Source organism: Dipodomys merriami, unplaced genomic scaffold (genome assembly GCF_024711535.1).
Source record: "Dipodomys merriami isolate MVZ:Mamm:240054 unplaced genomic scaffold, mDipMer1.0.p SCAF_78, whole genome shotgun sequence".
NCBI lineage: Eukaryota > Metazoa > Chordata > Mammalia > Rodentia > Heteromyidae > Dipodomys > Dipodomys merriami.
Window position 1 is genome coordinate 6,239,769 of NW_027206379.1, and position 19,180 is coordinate 6,258,948.

A 19,180-nucleotide genomic window follows, 5' to 3' on the forward strand; every position below is an offset into this window, starting at 1 on the left:
GTGTGTTGATTTCCCAGAGCTAACATGAGGTGCCTGGAATTTGGGCCTCAGGAAGTATCTGCTGAGTTCTGCAGCGTGACTGGAAGCCCACTGAGGAAGGAGGTTGTCTGCTGGGAAGACCGTACAGTGTTCTGAGCAGGCTTCTGGAACAACTGGTGGTGAGGGCGTCATCTGAGGATGGGAAGGCTGCAGCTGGGCCAGCCATCCCGAGTTGGAGACGAAGCAGCTCTGATTGTACAGTAGTATGGCCGGCACTTCAAGGTTTATTTTCAATCTTGCCGCCTTTCTCCTCTTGCAGTTCAAGCCCACCTCCCTCCAGTCCGCTTCACTGTGGAGTGAACACCCTTTCCAGAGCTGCCTCAAGCCCCTCAGTCAATGCAAGGCCACATGCCAGGCCATGCTCTCCCCAGCAGGTGTCCTTTCTGCCAAGTCCCGTGACCAGAAGGGACGGCTGTAGCTTCCAGCCACCTGGCTGGAATGCAGGGAGGTACCCTACAGAACCTTGCTAACTAAGGTTGTCCCCTACCCTGCAGTGACTCCACACCCCCTCAGGGGCCAGGTGGTTTCCAAGGTCCATGTCTCCACCAAACCAGCCAGAACCCCCACTGTCCCCATGGAGAGTGTCCCCCAAGGCAGCTGTGGGCCATCTTGAGGACTGGGCCCGTTTCTTGGGTGTTAAAGGAGAGGTGACCTTGGTGTTAGGGGTCAGTGCTGTGGCTGGCGGTGCATGCCCAGATGTCATTGCCGGAAGACCAGGTAACTCAAGGGGTCATCAAATGCAGAGCTGGACTCTCCCTTCTCAGGCCTCTGCTATCTGGGCACAACCAGCTGAGATACTCAGGTGGATCAGGGCGCAGGTGCAGAGCGAAGACCCAAATAGTAACTAAGCTGGTGGAGCTCAGGAGTGTGCTTAATTACCAATAAAACAAAATCCAGGTCATTTGCTCATGATGACATAGCTAAGCATGAATTCAGACGAAGGTTCCTGTTCTAGGCCAAATTTGTTCTCAAATTCTAGGGATTAAACAGGAAGGGCTAGTCTCTAGCTGGCCCTTTTCAGGCGGGAACTGCGGATGTCGGCCTGGTTCTGAGTCTGGTCCCCCAAGTTCAGAACCAAGAACACCGAGCTCCAAGTGGGGTCACCTCTGCACACCACACTCGGTCATGCAGCACAGGGAGTTGGACCTTGTCCACCGCCAAGTTAACTCAGTGGCTCAGCCATTCTGCACTGCACCCCAGCATACAGCCACAGCTGGGAAGTGAATGCACACTTATGGCGTGCTGGCAGCCAGAATCTTGAGTGCTGGAGCCCAAGGCTAGTCCTCCTGCAGGGACAGAGGCTGCCAACCTGCTAACACCACTGACAAGCGGAAGGCCAGAGGAGGCAGGGACAGCGCCATCTAGCTGTGGAGGCTGCTTCTGCCTGAGACAGCTCCACACTGCGGGTCCCTGTGGACTGGGGCAGTCAGACTTCCTCTGGTAGTCAGGCATGGCCCTGTGACTCACGTGTTCTTTTCTGTCAGGAACGGGCTGCTGGGATGGTGACCTTCGTCAGCTTCCCGATCCCTGCAGGTGGGTCTTACCTCACTTGGAGAGCTGCAGGAAAAGCTCTCAGCATGAAGGCACTGGAGCCTTACCGTGCACAGCCCCGAGGTCACGTTAACCCTTCCCCGCCTTCACGCGGACTCTCACCCAACTCTTGCTCAGGTCAGGGTGCCCTGGTTTGGAGGAGGCAAAGGTGTCACGGGTGTGAATGCGTGGATCCCTGAAGGCAGAGGGGGCAGAAGGAGAAAGGGGTCACTATGGCATCTGACAATAAGGACAGGACTTGCTCCTTAGGTGACTGAGCGCAAGCCTCTGCCCCGATCCTGTGTGCAGTGGAAAGTGAGGAGGCAGAGCGAAGGCCCTGGCCCCCAAGTTCTAGGGCAGGCTATCTTTAGGCATAGGCGTAGCCTGAAAGCTAAGAAAAGAACCGTAAACAGGACAAAGCAAAGGCGTTTATTGTCAGAACATTTCTGAACTGCACTGGTAAAGATCCAGCAGGTGGACATGGGTGGAAATACGGATTCCACTTTCAATCTCGTCCTCATCATCTGAGGCCTGAAGGACCCTTTCACCACTCAGGCTGCTTTTCCAGAGGGCGAGCAGCTGAACACAGGTAATCCTCTCTGCTGCCAGTTTCCTGGGCCAGGAAATGCCTCCTTGGGTGAGGCTGAGTGGAGCACTGGAGCGGCTCTAGGTGAGGATGTCCTGAGCCTGGTGCTCTACCAGCATCTCCATGCTCTTCACATCGGTGCACCACAGCTCCAGCCGGTCCTTCATTCCTGTGATCTGAAGGCAAATCAGGACCAGTGTGTCAGGACCAGTAAGTCACAGGCAACACAGGACCATGTTATGTCTCCAGATCACTCCTGGGGCAGTGGTAAGAATATCAGAGCTGGAGGTAGGGGTGTGTGTATGATATGATCACCCCTGTTAATTCCTATCACAAGGACATTATTAAAGAGAACAGGTGAGAATAGAGGAAATCCGCAGGATTAAATTCCAGCAATACGAGTAAGAAGGATTTGAGCTCAAATCACAAAACCAGGAACACATTTGATTTGAGTACCAATTTTGAGATTATAACCAGCATGTTGTCGCTCTAAGCTTCTAAATGCAGTGCTCAAACCCTAGGTACATGAAACTGACTTCCTGTAGCAGTAATCCCATCTCTAACCCTCTTGTTGAGCAATGACTCCCTCCCAGGTGGCATGTGCCACAGGAAGCTAGGACCCCACAGGTGCCGCCTCCCTCTGGGAAGGCGGGCAGCCTCAGTCACCTCACCTGCTGCAGGTCCAGCACTCGGGGCTGCACCCAGGTCATGTGCACCCGCTTGTCCACCTCATCTATGCTGCCTCTCACCAGTCCCACCGAGAGCGCCTTCATCACCAGCAACTCCACCTGTTTGAGGACTTGTGTGAGACACTCTGGGTGCACACAATACTGCTTCTGCTGGCAGGGTGGGGTGGGGGGAACGGGCCGGGGCACAGTGCTCACAGAGGCCCTCCTCTGCCTGGAAGACACACATTCAGTTGCCTGAGCTCTTCAGTACCCCAGGCCAAGAACTGTACCTCATTCACTGTGATTTTAGCACTTTTGGCAATTTCTTCAAAAGTAAGCTGTCGGTGATTGGCAGGCCGTGTGAAAGTCATCTGAAAAAAATGTTATTTAAAACAATTTTCCCAAATAAGAATGGTCGGAGAACTGATTGGTAAGGATTTTTTGGTCAAAACCTACTCTGAAAATGGAGAACCCCCTTGTTAGTATCCCACATACTACAGCCATGTGTTTTACTATAAAGAAACTCAGGAAAGGTGGGAGGGGCCCTCAGGGTCCAGCAGCCTGATGGCAGCCTGGATGCATGGACAGACTGCTTCCCGGGTGCTTCTTACCTCCATCAGGCACAGCAACTGGATCTTCCTCAGAAGCTGGGCTTCATTGGCTGCTAAATCAGGCTGCAAAAAGACAGAGACATCTCTCATGTTTCAGCTGATCAATTACTTAACCTAGGTGTTTTTTGTTTTTGTTTTGTGCTGGTCCTGCGGCTTGAACTCAGGGCCTGGGCTGTCTCTGAGCTTCCTTTGCTCAAGGATAGCACTCTACCACTTGAGCCACAGCTCCACTTCTGGCTTTTTGGATAGTTTAATGGACATAGGAGTCTCACAGACTTTCCTGCCCTGGCTAGCTTTGAATTGCAGTCCTCATCCTGTATTTCAGGACTCCTGAGCAGCTAGGATTACAGACACGAGCCATCAGTGCTGGGCTTAACCTAGGCTTTATTATGGTGCATTCAACAAAAAGAAACTGGGCAAACCCAAAATATTATACTGTGGGTTGATAAAGTTCATTGACAAATGATATACTAACTTCCTTTTATGCAGGAAATGAAAGACTTTTATGAGCTGTTACTACCAACAAGGACTCTGTGAGACAAGATTAGTAATGGTATCACAAACACTGCCAGGTACCCCCAGCCTCTCCTGGCACAGGCACCTCCAGGAAAGGACTTGTCCTGTGCTCCTGGAGGCTCCCAGTGGCATTGCTATCCATCAGCATGGTGCGGAACTCCTCTGAGGAGCCCCTGAGTCCTGGGACTTGTGCTGAATCAAGTAACAAGTGTCTGGTTTATAAAAGAAAATCGTGTTCTAATATGAACTAGCACTCTTTTGTGAGGCCTGCATATTCTCTCCTGCCAACAGACCAGCAAGTTATTTGGTGAACACAGAATTAAACTAATGGCAGTTGATGACTTAATGCAAACACTGATAACACACAGCAGCAGGCAGAGTGGTTTGCACCTATAACCCTAGCACTTGGGAGACTGAGGTGGGAGGATCTCCTGGCCCACAAGTCAGCCTGGGAAATACAGTGAGATTCCATCTCAAGATAAAAAACAAAAACGATCATGAAACCTTACTCTCCTCAGCAGGAGCGTTTCCAGCCTAGTCACTGGTATAACGAACCTCTGATCTTACTCTCCCTTTATAAACTGCTATGGCTAGCCAATTGGTGTGGTCCCCCCACCCCTCTCTGGGGGGTGGGTGGCTACTGAGGTTTGAACTTAGCCTTATGTTTGCTACACAGGTTGTCTACCGCCTATATCATGCTCCTAGCCTTCTGCTTTCTTTACTTTTCAGGTAGGGGGACATCAGGGATGGACATATTGACACATCCACTCACCCAGACAGCAGTCAACTGCACAGTGTTTTCTGTACAGCTGGAAGAAGGCAACACGAAAGCTGGCTCACGGAGATGGAATCTTGCTAGCTTTTTCCCCTGGACTGACCTCAAGGCCTGATCTTACTATCTTTTTTTTTTTTAATATATTTTTATATTTTTATTTTTATTTTTTTGGTCCAGTCGTGGGGCCTGAACTCTGGGCCTGGGCGCTGTCCCTCAGCTCTTCAGCTCAAGGATAGCGCTCTACCACTTGAGCCACAGCGCCACTTCCAGCTTTTTTTCTTTTTGCTTATGTGGTGCTGAGGAATCGAACCCAGGGCCTCATGCATGCAAGGCAAGCGCTCTACCACTGAGCCACCTTCCCAGCCCTGATCTTACTATCTTTACTTCCCAAGTAGTTGGGATTATAGGTGTGAGCTACTGTACCCAGCTTTTTTTTTTTTTGACAAGGTCTTCTAATATTGCTCAAGCCAGTTTCCAAGTGCAAGGCTCAAGCGATTGTCTGACTGCAGCTGGGACTACAGGTATGGGTCACTGTGCCCACTCTATGAGCGCACATTTCTGCACAGATGCCAGTACACAGACTCAGTTAAGGCCGACTAAGTCTAGTACTTCTTGCCTCCTCTGGGATCCTACGTTCATACCCATCCTGCTCCATTATATATGAACTTTGCAAGTTTAAGCTTTAAGAAAGTGGAAGTTTCAGGAAAATACATAATCAAGAACACAACCACAATTCCTACTACAGTTAACACCAGCAATTTTGCTACTAGTTTCACTAAAAAAGGCTTGACTTATCACTAAGCACCTCTTGCTAACTCCTCCCACCACCATGCTCCTGTGTGGCCCCCCCATCCTGTGGTTCCGGCTGCACTGCATTCCTGAGAGTGACTCCCTCTCCTTGCATTTTCTCCACTCTTTCTCACACTAAGCGACTGCCTGCTTATGTAGCTGCACACACATGCTTACTCAGTTTAGCAAGCATACTAAGCATTTGCTTTTCCCTTACTATTTCACGTTTCCCCGGAGGGGGTAACATCCTTTCATCCAGCACCGACGAAGGTGTTGATTCTGTTCTTCTAACGCCCAGGCCAGTTCTTCCCTCAGGAGGTTGACACCTTTTTATCTGCACCTTCCGTGCAGATGAAGGTGTATGTACGTACTGCTCTTTTATACACCTTCTACTCTTTCTTTAGGGTTAAGCATCACTGACCATCTGCTGCCTTGGTGTGCTACTGCCCCCTCTGTGCCCAAGGCCTCCTGGGCGCTAGACACGTGTAGAGCAAAGGCCAGGTGAGTACTTGTTTGGTGAGTGGACACGTGTAGCCAGTGGCACACGGGGCCTACCTGCTGGCCCCAGGCAGTCTTAAGTGTCTGGAATCTGTCTACAGCGCCGCTGTTGAAGGCATAAAGGGTATCAATCAGCCACTGCCGGTCAGTGCTTCTCAGAGACTCCAGAACAGGGTGCATGAGCTGTGGAGAGGAGACATCAGCAGGCAGAAGGCAGCCTCCCTCTCCCCTGCTCCATCAAGGAATCTATACAGGTCAACTTACAAGTTCTCCAAAGTTAAAAACTCCCTCGCCGAGAAGTCCTGCGAGCCCCAGTGTGAAGGCTCTCTCCTGCTGCTCTGACACTGAGACAAGAACATACCAATCATATCCAACTCTTGTTTGGCCTTGAAAAGCCAAACAAAGTAACAAAACATAACACAAGTAAGAGAACACAGTCTTGGCAGCTTCTTCTTAAAGTGTTGAGCCAATCTGGGTTACAATAGGAATCACATAGAAATGAATGTTATGGATGGAGCAATCAGATCACTAATTGTTTCCAAAATGCATGTGAATTTGTTCAACATTCAGTTTGTTCTTTCCAGAGTAATGAGTTTCTTAGAACCATCCTGGTCCTGCCATGGGAAGTAAAACTGCCACTCAGCTGTCTGAATGTCACCTCAGTCTGCATTTATTAAAACTAGAACAAAGCCGGGCGCTGGTGGCTCACGCCTGTCATCCTAGCTACTCAGGAGGCTGAGATCTGAGGATCACAGTTCAAAGCCAGCCCGGGCGGGAGAGACCGTGAGACTCTCATCTCCAATAAACCACCATAAAACCGGAAGTGGCGCTATGGCTCAAGTGGTAGAGTGCTCGCCTTGAGCTGAAGAGCTGAGGGACAGCGCCCAGGCCCAGAGTTCAAGCCCCACGACCAACAAAAAATAAATAAATAAATAAATAAATAAATAAATAAAATAAAAATAAAACTAGAACAAGCCAGCTTTCTGCTCCCTTGACATCAAGCCCTCTATTCTCTGGGCTGCAGTAGTTGCGTTTCCAGTGTATTTTTCTTGATCTGCAAAGCTGCACCAGCATTTTTTAGAGTTTCTGATCCCTTAGCTTCACCAGCATATTTTGAGGTCTATCTATACTATACTGTTGTTTTGGGGTTTTTTGGGGGGAGGGGGTGGGGGGGAGGAGACTTGAACTCAGGGCCTGGGTGCTTTCTTTGTGCTTCTTTTGCTCAAGGCTGACACTACCACTTGAGCCACAGCTTCCCTTTTGGCTTTTTAGGTAGTTTTAGTGGAGATAAGATTCTCACCTGTGGCTCATGCTTATAATCCTAGCTACTCAGGGGGCTGCTATCTGAGGATCACAGTTCAAAGCCAGCCTGGGCAGGAAAAGTCTGTGAGATGCCTATCTCCAATTTACCACCTGAAAACTGAAGTGGCACTCTGGCTCAAGTGGTAGAGCACTTGCCTTGAGCTGAAGAGCTCAGGGACAGTGCCCAGACCCAGAGTTTGAACCGTAGGACTGACCCCCGCCTCCAAAACAAAAAGCTCCAACTTTCCTGTCCTGGCTGGCTTTGAACTGTGATTCTAAGATTACAGGCATGAGCTACCAGTACCTAGCTTATGCTGAAATTTTTTTTTTTTTTGGGTCCGGTCGTGGGGCCTGAACTCTGGGCCTGGGCGCTGTCCCTCAGCTCTTCAGCTCAAGGCTAGTGCTCTACCACTTGAGCCACAGCGCCACTTCTGGCTTTTTTCTTTTTGCTTATGTGAGGCTGAGGAATCGAACCCAGGGCCTTGAGCATGCAAGGCAAGCGCTCTACCACTGAGCCACCTTCCCAGCCCCTTATGCTGAAATTTTTATGCAAATGCATACTTTTCTTTCTTTCCCAAAGCTCTGGCCAACTTTCTTTCTACTTGTCAGATCCTTGAAAGACTCTAATCCAGAGCTTGGTTTTCAGAAGCCCTCAGCTCTAGGGAATTTCAGGGACCTCCATCTTGCAGGAGATCAGAAGGTCCTTGTATCACATACTATACTTCCTGTAAGACCTCTGACTTAGGTAACAGTATGAACCTGGAGAAGATGAAGGGATTAGTAGGACTTAGCCTTGCTGTCATACACATTAAGTGCTGGAGACCAATAAGTTATAAACCAGAGCTACAGAATCTTTCTACTTTACTTCAGAGGATGAACCCACCTGAATGAAGCTGAACCTACTTCCTCCAGCACCTCATAACTGCTGTGCTCAGCAATATGCCTGTGTGACATGAACTGTAAAGGCTCTGTTACCTGGTAGATCCTTGATGTCAACGCAGCCCAGAAACCGTAGAGCGTCCTTGTAGTAGGATGCATGGTTCCCAATTGTTTGGTAGTATTTACTGGATAGGTCATAGAAACGACTATGAACGGACGTCACTCCGGGGAGGCTGCTGAGCATCTCTTCCACATCTTCAATTGTCTCCTACACACAGGAAGTGTAATTGTCCTCCAATTTAAAGATTTAAAAAGTAACAAAAACAAAAAGCATATACTGCAAAGTGAGGCACTGATAAACGCGACACTAGAAAACTTAACCTCTAGTAAATTTGCAAGAGTACAATGACATAAAAATACCAAGGGAGGGCTGGGAAGTTGGCTCAGTGGTAGAGCGCTTGCCTTGCATGCTTGAGGCCCTGGGTTTGATTCCTCAGCACCACATAAGCAAAAAGGAAAAAGCCGGAAGTGGCACAGGCCCCCCAACCGGACCCCCCCCCCAAAATATCAAGGGACAGGCTGGGAAGTTGGCTCAGTGGTAGAGCGCTTGCCTTGCATGCTTGAGGCCCTGGGTTCGATTCCTCAGCACCACATAAGCAAAAAGAAAAAAAAGCCGGAAGTGGCACTGTGGTTCAAGCGGTAGAGTGCTAGCCTTGAGCTAAAGAGCTGAGGGACAGCGCCCAGGCCCAGAGTTCAGGCCCTACGACCGGACCCCCTCCCCCCCCCCCCAAAAAAAATCAAGGGACAAAGGCAGGAAGCATCAGGAGTCTGGGGGCTCACACACCTCATACTCAATTCTTCTCCAGAAACACACATGGGAGACTGCTCACATACACAATAAACTAGACATAGAGATGATAATAAATTACGTGTAGAAGCAACTTATATCCCTTCACCGCATTTGTAAGTTGTGAAACAACACATGGTAGAAGAAAACTTGGGTAAAAGTTGCCTACATCTATACATGATGGCCCTAAAACCAGAGGAGTAGAGATTAAGAGTTGTACACATCTGCCTGGACAAGGAAGTATGCACTGAGAGGCCCCAGTGAGGAGGAACAGGGTTGGGAGCACAGTGTGCTTACTGCATATGCTGCTCTGCTCCTGACCTGGTTGGAACTCAAGGATGGCCAGTTACAGAATTCCTTACTGTCTCACAGTGGCCATGTGTCTTAAATAAAATCAGTGTAACAAGTATGCACAAGATCCTGGATGGGTAGCAATAATTAAAAGGCATTTTTTTTTTTTTAAGGCAAGGAGAACTTCCAACCCTTACCCCACCAACCTATTTTCATTAATATCATGGTTACCAAAATCAAAACCAAACCAAACAAAAATACATGCAGTCTCTGGTTAAACAAAATAGATGACTAGCCAGGCATCTATAATCCTAGTGACTCAGGAGGCTGAGATCTGAGGATCAAGGTTCAAAGCCAGCCTGGGCAAGAAAGTCTGTTAAGACTTTTCTCGACTCAAACACCAAAGAACCCAAAGTGGAACTGTGGCTAAAGTGGTAGTGCTAAAAAGCTCATCAGGGACAGTGCCCAGGCCCTGAGTTAAAGTCTCAGGACTAGCACCACCCCACCAGCCCCACCCCACTCTCCTCCCCCTTTACCCCCCAAGGACTAACTATATACTTTGGTCTCACTGTTAACCATACTCCACATTTGTCCCCCAAACTGAACAAAGATAAAAGAAAGGCAAGACAGGAAACTTCAACAAGAGTTTTTGAGGCAGAAAGAAGATGGAGGAGCACATGACCTGCCAGTAGTGAGGAGGCTGCACCTGGCCAGCAAGAGCCCAGGAATGTCACCTAGCCAAGGCGAAGTGGAGATCTGACAGAATGGAAAGCTGTGGTCACACAGGCAGTGTTCTTTTGTTTTAAGGATAGCAGGCTTCATATGAACAACTCACTATGAAATGATTTTGAGAAAGAAAAATCACACACACGCATGCACACACACAATTAGGCAAAAGTGGCAAAATGTAATCACTGGGGAATCTGGATTAACTCAGTACAGGTTGTTCATGCCTGTAACCCTAGATTCTCAGGAGGTTGAGATCTGAGGATTAGAGTGCAAAGCTAGCCTTAGCACAAAAGTCTGAGACTCTTATCTACAATTAACCACCAAAAAGCCAGAAGTGAAGCTGTGGCTCAAATAGTAGAGCACCAGCCTTGAGCAAAAAAGCTAAGGGAGAGCACCCAAGCACAGAATTCAAAGACCTATCAGCAGAACAAAGAAGGGGAAAAAAAAAAAAGGAAATATGAGTGCTATTTTGCACCTTTTCTATAACTCAAAACTATTTTGAGTTAACAGTTAAAGAGAAGGGAAGTTTTTTTTTTTTTCAGTTCCCCCCACTCCCAGTTTTAAACCACAGATAAATAGGTTATTATGGTAACCTTACCTTTGTAGCCTGTAAGTCCCCAATGTTTAATTTTAAGGCTCCAATTGCTGTTTTACACAGGATCACTGCCTCATCGCTACTTTTTACCTAACAATATCAAAAACAAGAGAAACTCAGAATGTGGGCAGCAAATTCACAAAGTGAGTCACTACTTGGTCATTGATCTCACTTTCAAGCCAGGAGATTAAAGGCTTCTAAAGAGGAACATTCAAGTCTCATATATTCCCACAGGTGCTGTTAAAACTTTATATTCACCTTCTCACGAGTCTTTTCCAGAAAAGTAAGAGCTACATTAGGATCTAGAAGAGAAAGAAGAACAAAGTCAGGCTCACCAGCAGCAGAGTTTCTACTAGCCAACACCTTGCAGGGTTAGATCAGAAGGTGTAATAAAAACTTAACTCAATCTAATGTTTTTTTCTTTCTCTTTCCTTGGCAGTATGGGGATTGAGCTCAGGGCTTTGTGATTGTCAGGCAGGTGCTCTACCACTTGAGCCAACCTCCAGCCCTTACTGCTTTGGTTATTTTTCAGGTAAGGTCTTGGGCCTTAGCCTAGGCTTGTTGAGATAAACCCTATCTCATTTAATTTTTGCTGGAACCATGATCTTCTAAATCCAACTACCCAATGTAGTAGTTGAGATTACAAGTATGTGCCAGTGGGGTTTTTTGGTGCTGGTCCTGGGGCTTGAATTCAGAGCTTGAGTGTTGTCCCTGAGCTTTTTTGCTCTCTACTACTCTACCACTTGAACTACAGCTCCGCTTCTGTTGTGTGTGTGTGTGTGTGTGTGTGTTTAATTGGAGATAAATCTCACAGACTTTTCTGCTTGGGCTAGCTTCAAACCGCAATCCTCAGCTTTGAACCAGAACCCTCAGATTACAGGTGTGAGCCACCAGTGACTGGTTTTTTTTTTTTTTTAAAAGACAAGTTTCTTAACTACATAGCCTAAGCTATATTTGCACTTGTGATTCACCTGCCTTAGCTTCCAGAGTACAAGGATTCAAAGTGTGCACTCCTCCCAGCCAATACTGTTTATTAAATTACATTTAATTACATTTCATTCAGTTAAAAGCCTATTTCAAGATCACTTTAACTACCACTTGATCTGTTCTACTATGAAACAAAATGAGGCTTACCGGTCATTTGTCTAACCACGTGAAGGATAATTTCTACCAGGGACAAAGGGTTCACCCTGAAATAATAACCACCAGCTTTTGAATGTCAAAAAATATCAACATATTTATTTTCAAAGTAAATAACTAATAAAAGGTTTTTTACCTGTGTTCAAATTCACTAATGAAATTTTCATAAAGCTGTGAAACCAAAACAGAAGAGTAAGTACAGGATGTCTTTCATTCTGCAAAATCAGATGTCAAAACCACTATTTTTAGTTAAAGAAGCTGCATCAGTATTACCAGGTGTAAATCAAAATGCCCATCATATACAAAGTAGCTGAGGAGACGGCAGACATGAACAGATTGCACTGATTCTGAAGGATAAGGTAGAAGACACTGGAGATTAGATTCTTCTCTAGGCCAGGCTGAACTAGGAAAATAAAACTAGGTACAGAGAAAAACACCAGAGAACACTGAGACCACTGGAAGAAGAAGACTGAAAGACAGTGGAACAGAGCATTGTTGAGGATACAAAGACATGCCAGTAAGTTGGACCGGATATGATCAGATGTGGGCTGGGCACAGGGAAGGCAGGTTGACAATGAACTTCTAAGGTCACAACTAGGTTAGCTGGGGAAAGGGAGTGTTCATGGTGGGTAAAGAGAAGAAACCTCCAGATAACTTCAATTTTGAAACGAGCATGATAGTTCTCTAGAATACAAAGCAGCAAGATGGAAATGTTGCTGTGTCAGTTATTTATATCTGGCATACAATCATCTAAATAAATATAATCATCCTTCTCCCAACAGGGGGATTATTACTCAAAAAGTTTGCTGATTTTTAAAAATTGGAGTACATAAACAAAAAACAGTGACTGTATTAATGAGTACCATTCATTTTACACTATGTGAACTTGGTCTTAACAACTTTCAAGGTTTATTTATCTATGAAAAAGTGAACTCAAATCTGCTGAGTGTCATATTACTACAAGAGCTGAGTGAACACTTTGCCATATATAAACAATTCAAAGGTTAAGACTGCAAAGATAACAATGAACTATATTTCACTATAGGATGTAGAACCTTGGAGAACAACTGTTAATACTTTTTTTTAAATCATTTTTCCAATGGTCAGCAAAAAACTTTATGCTTACAGACAACTGCAAGTTATTTTTGGTAGTAGAGTGGCAAATTGATGGATATAAACCATAAAAAGGGACTGGGAACGTGGCTCAGTGGTAGAGTGCTTGTCTTGCATGCATGAGGGTTCGATTCCTGAGCACCACATAAGCAGAAAAAGCTGGAAGTGGTGCTGTGGAAGTGGTGCTGTGATTCAAGTGGTAGAGCACTAGTCTTGAGCTGAAGAGCTGAGGGACAGCACCCAGGCCCAGAGTTCAGGCCCCACAACAGTCAAATAATAATAGTAATAATAATAATATTTTTAAAAAAACACAAAAAAAGTTTTCAGCTTTAGGAGGTGGAGTGGTAAAGTGGTAAGCTTCAGTATGTGCGATATAATGCATTAAGTGCTGGTGGCTCACACCTATAATCCTAGCTACTTAGGAGGCTGAGATCTGAGGACTGAGGTTCAAAGCCAGCTCAGGTTTTGAATCTCAAAGTCTCTGAGATGCTCCTCTCCAAATAACCAGAAGTGGAGGTATGGTTCAACTGCTAGAGCACTAGCTTTGAGCAAAAAAGCATAAGACCTTGAGTTCAAGACCCAGTACTGGCACACACACATTCACCCACACACACAAATTAACGATATAAACAAAATAATGTATTCAGGAAAAATAACTCATGTTACAATTATAGGTGCGCTATCAATAGAAATCTGATTCATTCAAAATCAGAAAAAGATGCCTGAGAAGATCTCAAGAGGCTTCTGAGTTCTTTCAGGGGATTCAGGCTAGAAAGTTTTTTTCCCTTTCCTGCTTACAAATCCTCAAAGTAATCTATTAAAAAGGCAGCATATTATGCTGTTGCCCCTTCAATCCTACTTCTCTCAAGTGAACAAATATTGTTTCTACATTACTAAGGTCAGAAGTATTTCCACAAGCAGAGTGGTAAAGAAGGGGAGTGAGAATTATCTACAAGGTTCCTATGGCAATCTTTCTTTGTATCATCCTCTATTTTGAACTTTCTATTCTTTTGGAACAGTTTCCCTGAAGTAAAATACAACAGCAACAAAAAACCAAAGTGGTTCAGGATTATAATCTCAGTTCTTAAGAAGCTTAAGATAGATGAGGATGGAAGTTCTAGACTACCCTGGCCTACATGACACTGAAAAAATGTGTAAATAATAAAAGATACCTGGACATGCTATAAGGTAGTATTTTAAGCTAGAATTTTATTTCATTCATCTATATCTATTCTCGTGTGTGTGTGTGTGCGTGCGTGCGTGCGTGCGCGCGCGCAGCCCTGGGGCTTTAATTCAGGGCCTTGGCATGGTCCCTGAGCTTTTTTTTGGTCAGTCATGGGGCTTGGGCGCTGACCCTGCGCTCTTCAGTTCAAGGGAGCACTCTACTGCTTGAGCCACAGCGCCACTTCCGGTTTTCTAGTGGTTTATTGGAGATAAGAGTCTCACAGACTTTCCTGCCCGGGCTGGCTTTGAATCTCGATCCTCAAATCTAAGCCTCCTGAGTAACTAGGATTACAGGCGTGAGCAACCGGCACCCAGCTTCCCTGAGCTTTTCTACTCAAGGCTAGCACTCTACTACTTGAGCCACAGCTCCACCTCCAGCTTTTTTTTTTTTGGGGGGGGGGGCGTAATTTATTAGATGTAAGAGTCTAACAGATTTTCCTACCTGAAATCTCAACCTCCTAAGTTAAGAGTACAGGCATGAGACACCAGCACCTGGCCTTTTCTTGTGGTGCTAGTCCTAAGACTTGAAGTCAGGGCTTGGGCACTGTCCATAAGCTTTTATGCCTAAGGCTAGTGCTCTACCACTCAAGAGTCTTCTGGACCTTCCAGCCTGGGCTGGCTTCAAATCATGGTCCTCAGATCTCAGCCTCTTGAAAAGGTAGAATTACAGGTATGTGCCACCAGTACCTGGCCAAAACAAAAACAAAAAAAACAGGGGCTGGGATGGTGGCTCAGTGGTAGAGCTCTTGCCTTGCATGCCTGAGGCCCTGGGTTCGATTCCTCAGCACCACATAAGCAAAAAGAAAAAAGCCGGAAGTGGCACTGTGGCTCAAGTGGTAGAGCACTAGCCTTGAGCTGAAGAGCAGAAGGACAGCGCCCAGGCCCAGAGTATAGGCCCCATGACCGGACCCCCCCCAAAAAAAACAAAAGACAGGTCTCACTATATTGCCTAGGCCATTGAACTTATGATCCTCTTGACTGAGTCTCCTGAGATTATATACCATTTCACTGTGTTTATTTTGTTTTGGTGGCGCTAAGGATAAAACAACAGGCTGCATGAATGCTAAGCACAAACTACAACTCAGTCTCATTCCCAGCTCTAGTCTAGAATCATAGAAACAAAAATTGTAGTTTTCTTTCTTTTTGGTGATACTGGGGTTTGAACTCTGGACCTTGTCAATGTGAGGTAAGCATTCTACCAATTGACCACACGTTAAGCCCTTTTGTGTTGTTATTTTTCAGATAGGGTCTGCCACTTTTTGCCTGGGTTGGCCTCCAGGAATAATGCTCTACCTATAATTCCCATGTTGCTGGGATTATAGCTGTGAGCCACCATTCCGGCTGAGACAATATCTGTCTCTGAAAGCTCTTCTGTGACTTGTTAGGTAGGTTAATCATTTAACTCTTAGGTCTGCTTCTAGGAAAAAAGAAAGAACAACAACCACAAAATTAAAAATAGTAGCTATTCCCCAAAGTTATAAAAAAATATAGAGTGCCTACAACAATCCCTGGCATAAAGTGATTTGATCTCATTATGATCATCACAAAGCAGTAGTCCTTAAACATATTCATAGGAAGTGGCGCTGTAGCTCAAGTGGTAGAGCGCTCGCCTTGAGCTGAAGAGCTGAGGGACAGCGCCCAGGCCCAGAGTTCAAGCCCCACGACCGACAAAAAAAAAAAATAAATAAATAAAAAATAAAAAAAAATCATAAGCCGGGCACTGGTGGCTCACGCCTGTAATCCTAGCTACTCAGGAGGCTGAGATCTGAGGATCACGGTTCAAAGCCAGCCCGGGCAGGAAAGACCGTGAGACTCCTATCTCCAATAAAACCACCAGAAAACCGGAAGTGGCGCTGTAGCTCAAGTGGTAGAGCGCTCGCCTTGAGCTGAAGAGCTGAGGGACAGCGCCCAGGCCCAGAGTTCAAGCCCCACGACCGACCAAAAAAAAAAAACATATTCATATAATCTGACTTATCACCATAAATGACTTACCTTAATGAGACCATCTCCTTGGGCAAAGCACGGGTCTTGCACAAAATCAAGCACCTGAAGTGTCAGCTGATGCCACAACCTGAAAAACATTATGCCCTTTAGAGCCATAAACTAACATGAAGTCACAAATATTTTCAACCTTGCCAGTCCTAGCAAACAACAAATGCTAACCAGTTTCCTTATTCTTTATAGGGCACAGTGTAAAGAATGCTAAGACTCTGCTACTAATGGTCATGCTACCTTGAGCTCCCTTATCCTAAGTCAGTTTTCCCAGCTATGAAATGGAAAACATCTTTCTAGACTTCGAAGGGTGATTGTTTCAACTGGAAACAATCTTGAAATTATGCAGTACTATATTGAAATCCAAGTTCTCCTACTTGTTAGCCAAGTATCTCAGGGGAGGCAAGAAAACAACTTCAGTTTTCTCATCTGTGGCTGAAGGATGGAATGAGCTAAAACATAAAACCTCTAGGACAGTGACATAACACCCTTCACATAAACACTAAAGGCGAATATTTAATAATGCAGATCAAATGTTACCTACCATTTGTCACACACTAAGAACTGATACTATCAGAAGCCTGACAGACACTATGAAGACATGTGAATGTTTGGGTGAAAGGCTGTTAAATGCCCCATGGTCAGTAGGAGGGATACTATGGGACTTGTCTCTTCATGGAGCAGCTCCCAATGCTGGTAATTTACTTTTTTGGTGGGTGGGGCTGTAATGGGGATTGAATTCAGGGTCTCCACTTGCTAAGCTGGTGCTCTATCTCTTGAGTCCAGCCCCGCCCCTTTTGCATTGGTTATTTACCAGGTAAGGTTTGCTTTGTTCCCTGGTAGGCCTGGGCTGCAATCCTCCAAGTTGTTTCACAAAGTTGTTGGGCTAACAAGGGCCAGCTACTTTTCCCCCTCTGGCTGAGATAACAGGCCCACACTACTGCACATAGCTTTTGGTCATGATACTCTCTCAACCTTTTTGCTGGGGCTCCAACTGCAGTCAGCGACCTCCACCTCCCAGACAGGGACACAGGCTTGAGTCGCCTGGCCAAACGCTAGTAACTTACGGTGGATCTAAATCTCATCCTGTTTCTAAACAAACCCAAACTCTGAGACCTCTCCGGAGCAAGAAGCACAACGTGAAGTGGAAAGTAGGGACAGGAAGTACTGGGGCATCCCTGTAACCGGTCGCAGAACGCACCAATCGCACGGCTGACTGGTGTGGGCTCCAGGCCGTGGGAAAGGTCACTGTGACACGTGACACGCGGAGGAGCCCCGGGACCTGCCGCTCCCTGTGGAGCGGCTGCCACCGCGCGCTGGCCCCGGGCCGCCACGACCCTGCGGGCCCTGCGGCAGGGCCAGAGGGAGGCGCTGGGAGGCCGGCCGGCCGGGGAGCGGCGACTCCTGCCCCCAGCCGCTGCGGACCGGCTCGGGCCCCGGGGTCCCGGGGCCGCGCCCGCGCCGCCCCGCGCCCGCGCCCGCGCCGCCTCCCCGCGCCCGCGCCGCCCCGCGCCCGCGCCGCCTCCCCGCGCCCGCGCCGCCTCCCCGCGCCCGCGCCGCCTCCCCGCGCCCGCGCCGCCTCCCCGCGCCCGCGCCGCCGCCCCGCGCCCGCGCCGCCCCGCCCCGCGCCCGCGCCGCCGCCCCGCGCCCGCGCCGCCGCCCCGCGCCCGCGCCGCCTCCCCGCGCCCGCGCCGCCCCTCTCCCGCGCCCGCGCCGCCCCGCGCCCGCGCCGCCTCCCCGCGCCCGCGCCGCCTCCCCGCGCCCGCGCCGCCCCTCTCCCGCGCCGCCCCTCTCCCGCGCCGCCCCTCTCCCGCGCCGCCTCCCCGCGCCCGCGCCGCCCCTCTCCCGCGCCGCCCCTCTCCCGCGCCGCCCCGCGCCCGCGCCGCCTCCCCGCGGCCGCGCAGGCTCCCGGGCTCACTTCTTGGTGTAGAGCTCCTCGAGTCGGTGCCACACGGCGGCCTGCCCGGGCCCGGAGCTCTGGCTCTGCTGCAGAAAGCCCGGCACGTCCTTCATGGTGGCCGAGCTCGGGTCTCCTCACAGCCGAGAGGGCGGCGGCGGGGACGGCGGCCGGAAGTGCTCGGTCACTCCCGGAAGCGCCGCGCCGCGCCGCCCGGCGCGTGGCCCGCTGGGAGCCCGGCGCCGGCGGCGCGCGGGTTGCCCGGGTAACGTCTCTGCGCCCCGCCCCGGCCCGGGGCTCGCTCCGCACGCGCACGCGCACGCGCACGCGCACGGCCCGCGTCCGGGCTGCTCCCCTGGTGCCGGCGCTGCCCGGAGCTGCTTTTGCCCAAGGCCAGCGCTCGACCCCCTGAGCTCTGAGGACTCGAACCCGGGCGTGGTGCGCGCCAGGCCAGCGCTCCGCCGCCGAGCCACGCTCCAGCCCGCGGCGCTGCAGCTGCGCGCGAGCCCGGGGTCCCGCGGGGACGGCCCTCCCCGCGCCGGGACCAGCGCCAGCGCCGTGGGCGGCAGGTGCGCCTCCCGGGCCGGCCGGGGACTGACGGCCGGGCGCTCGACCCCGGGGGCCGCCGTCGAGTCCGCCTCTGACCTGCGGGTGCGGGCCGGGCGCCGACCGCGGGCCGAGCTCGGGCCCACGCGTGACACCAAGGGGCGGGGCCGAGCTCGGGTCTGCACGTGACACCAAGGGGCGGGGCCGAGCTCGGGCCCACGCGTGACACCAAGGGGCGGGGCCGAGCTCGGGCCCACGCGTGACACCAAGGGGCGGGCCGGGCTCGGGTCTGCACGTGACACCAAGGGGCGGGCCGGGCTCGGGCCCACGCGTGACACCAAGGGGCGGGGCCGAGCTCGGGTCTGCACGTGACACCAAGGGGCGGGCCGAGCTCGGGCCCACGCGTGACACCAAGGGGCGGGCCGAGCTCGGGCCCACGCGTGACACCAAGGGGCGGGCCGGGCTCGGGTCTGCACGTGACACCAAGGGGCGGGCCGGGCTCGGGTCTGCACGTGACACCAAGGGGCGGGCCGGGCTCGGGCCCACGCGTGACACCAAGGGGCGGGCCGAGCTCGGGTCTGCACGTGACACCAAGGGGCGGGCCGAGCTCGGG

General features: G+C 49.6%; 1 protein-coding gene across 1 annotated transcript; it reads right to left on the bottom strand.

Moving 5' to 3' along the window:
- Positions 1-1,977: 1,977 nt before the first annotated feature.
- Positions 1,978-18,194, bottom strand: LOC138818795 (26S proteasome non-ATPase regulatory subunit 13). The gene is made up of 13 exons (XM_070009915.1): positions 18,043-18,194; positions 16,125-16,203; positions 11,932-11,966; positions 11,790-11,845; positions 10,914-10,957; positions 10,659-10,745; positions 8,290-8,461; positions 6,277-6,356; positions 6,070-6,195; positions 3,435-3,497; positions 3,114-3,194; positions 2,827-2,943; positions 1,978-2,331 (listed from the first exon to the last, which is right to left on the bottom strand). Exons 1-13 carry the CDS (start codon positions 18,135-18,137, stop codon positions 2,236-2,238), a joined length of 1,131 nt encoding a protein of 376 aa, XP_069866016.1. The 5' UTR covers positions 18,138-18,194; the 3' UTR covers positions 1,978-2,235.
- Between the last annotated feature and the right edge of the window lie 986 nt (positions 18,195-19,180).

Bases quoted from the DNA above. Each gene is read 5' to 3' on its own strand.
- LOC138818795 (XM_070009915.1), bottom strand. From the start codon at position 18,137: ATGAAGGACGTGCCGGGCTTTCTGCAGCAGAGCCAGAGCTCCGGGCCC. The intron at 10,958-11,789 runs GTAAGCCTCATT...TTTCTCTTCTAG, and splicing joins CGTGGTTAGACAAATGACCG to ATCCTAATGTAGCTCTTACT. The intron at 2,332-2,826 runs GTGAGGTGACTG...ATTTGCCTTCAG, and splicing joins GAGTGCTGGACCTGCAGCAG to ATCACAGGAATGAAGGACCG.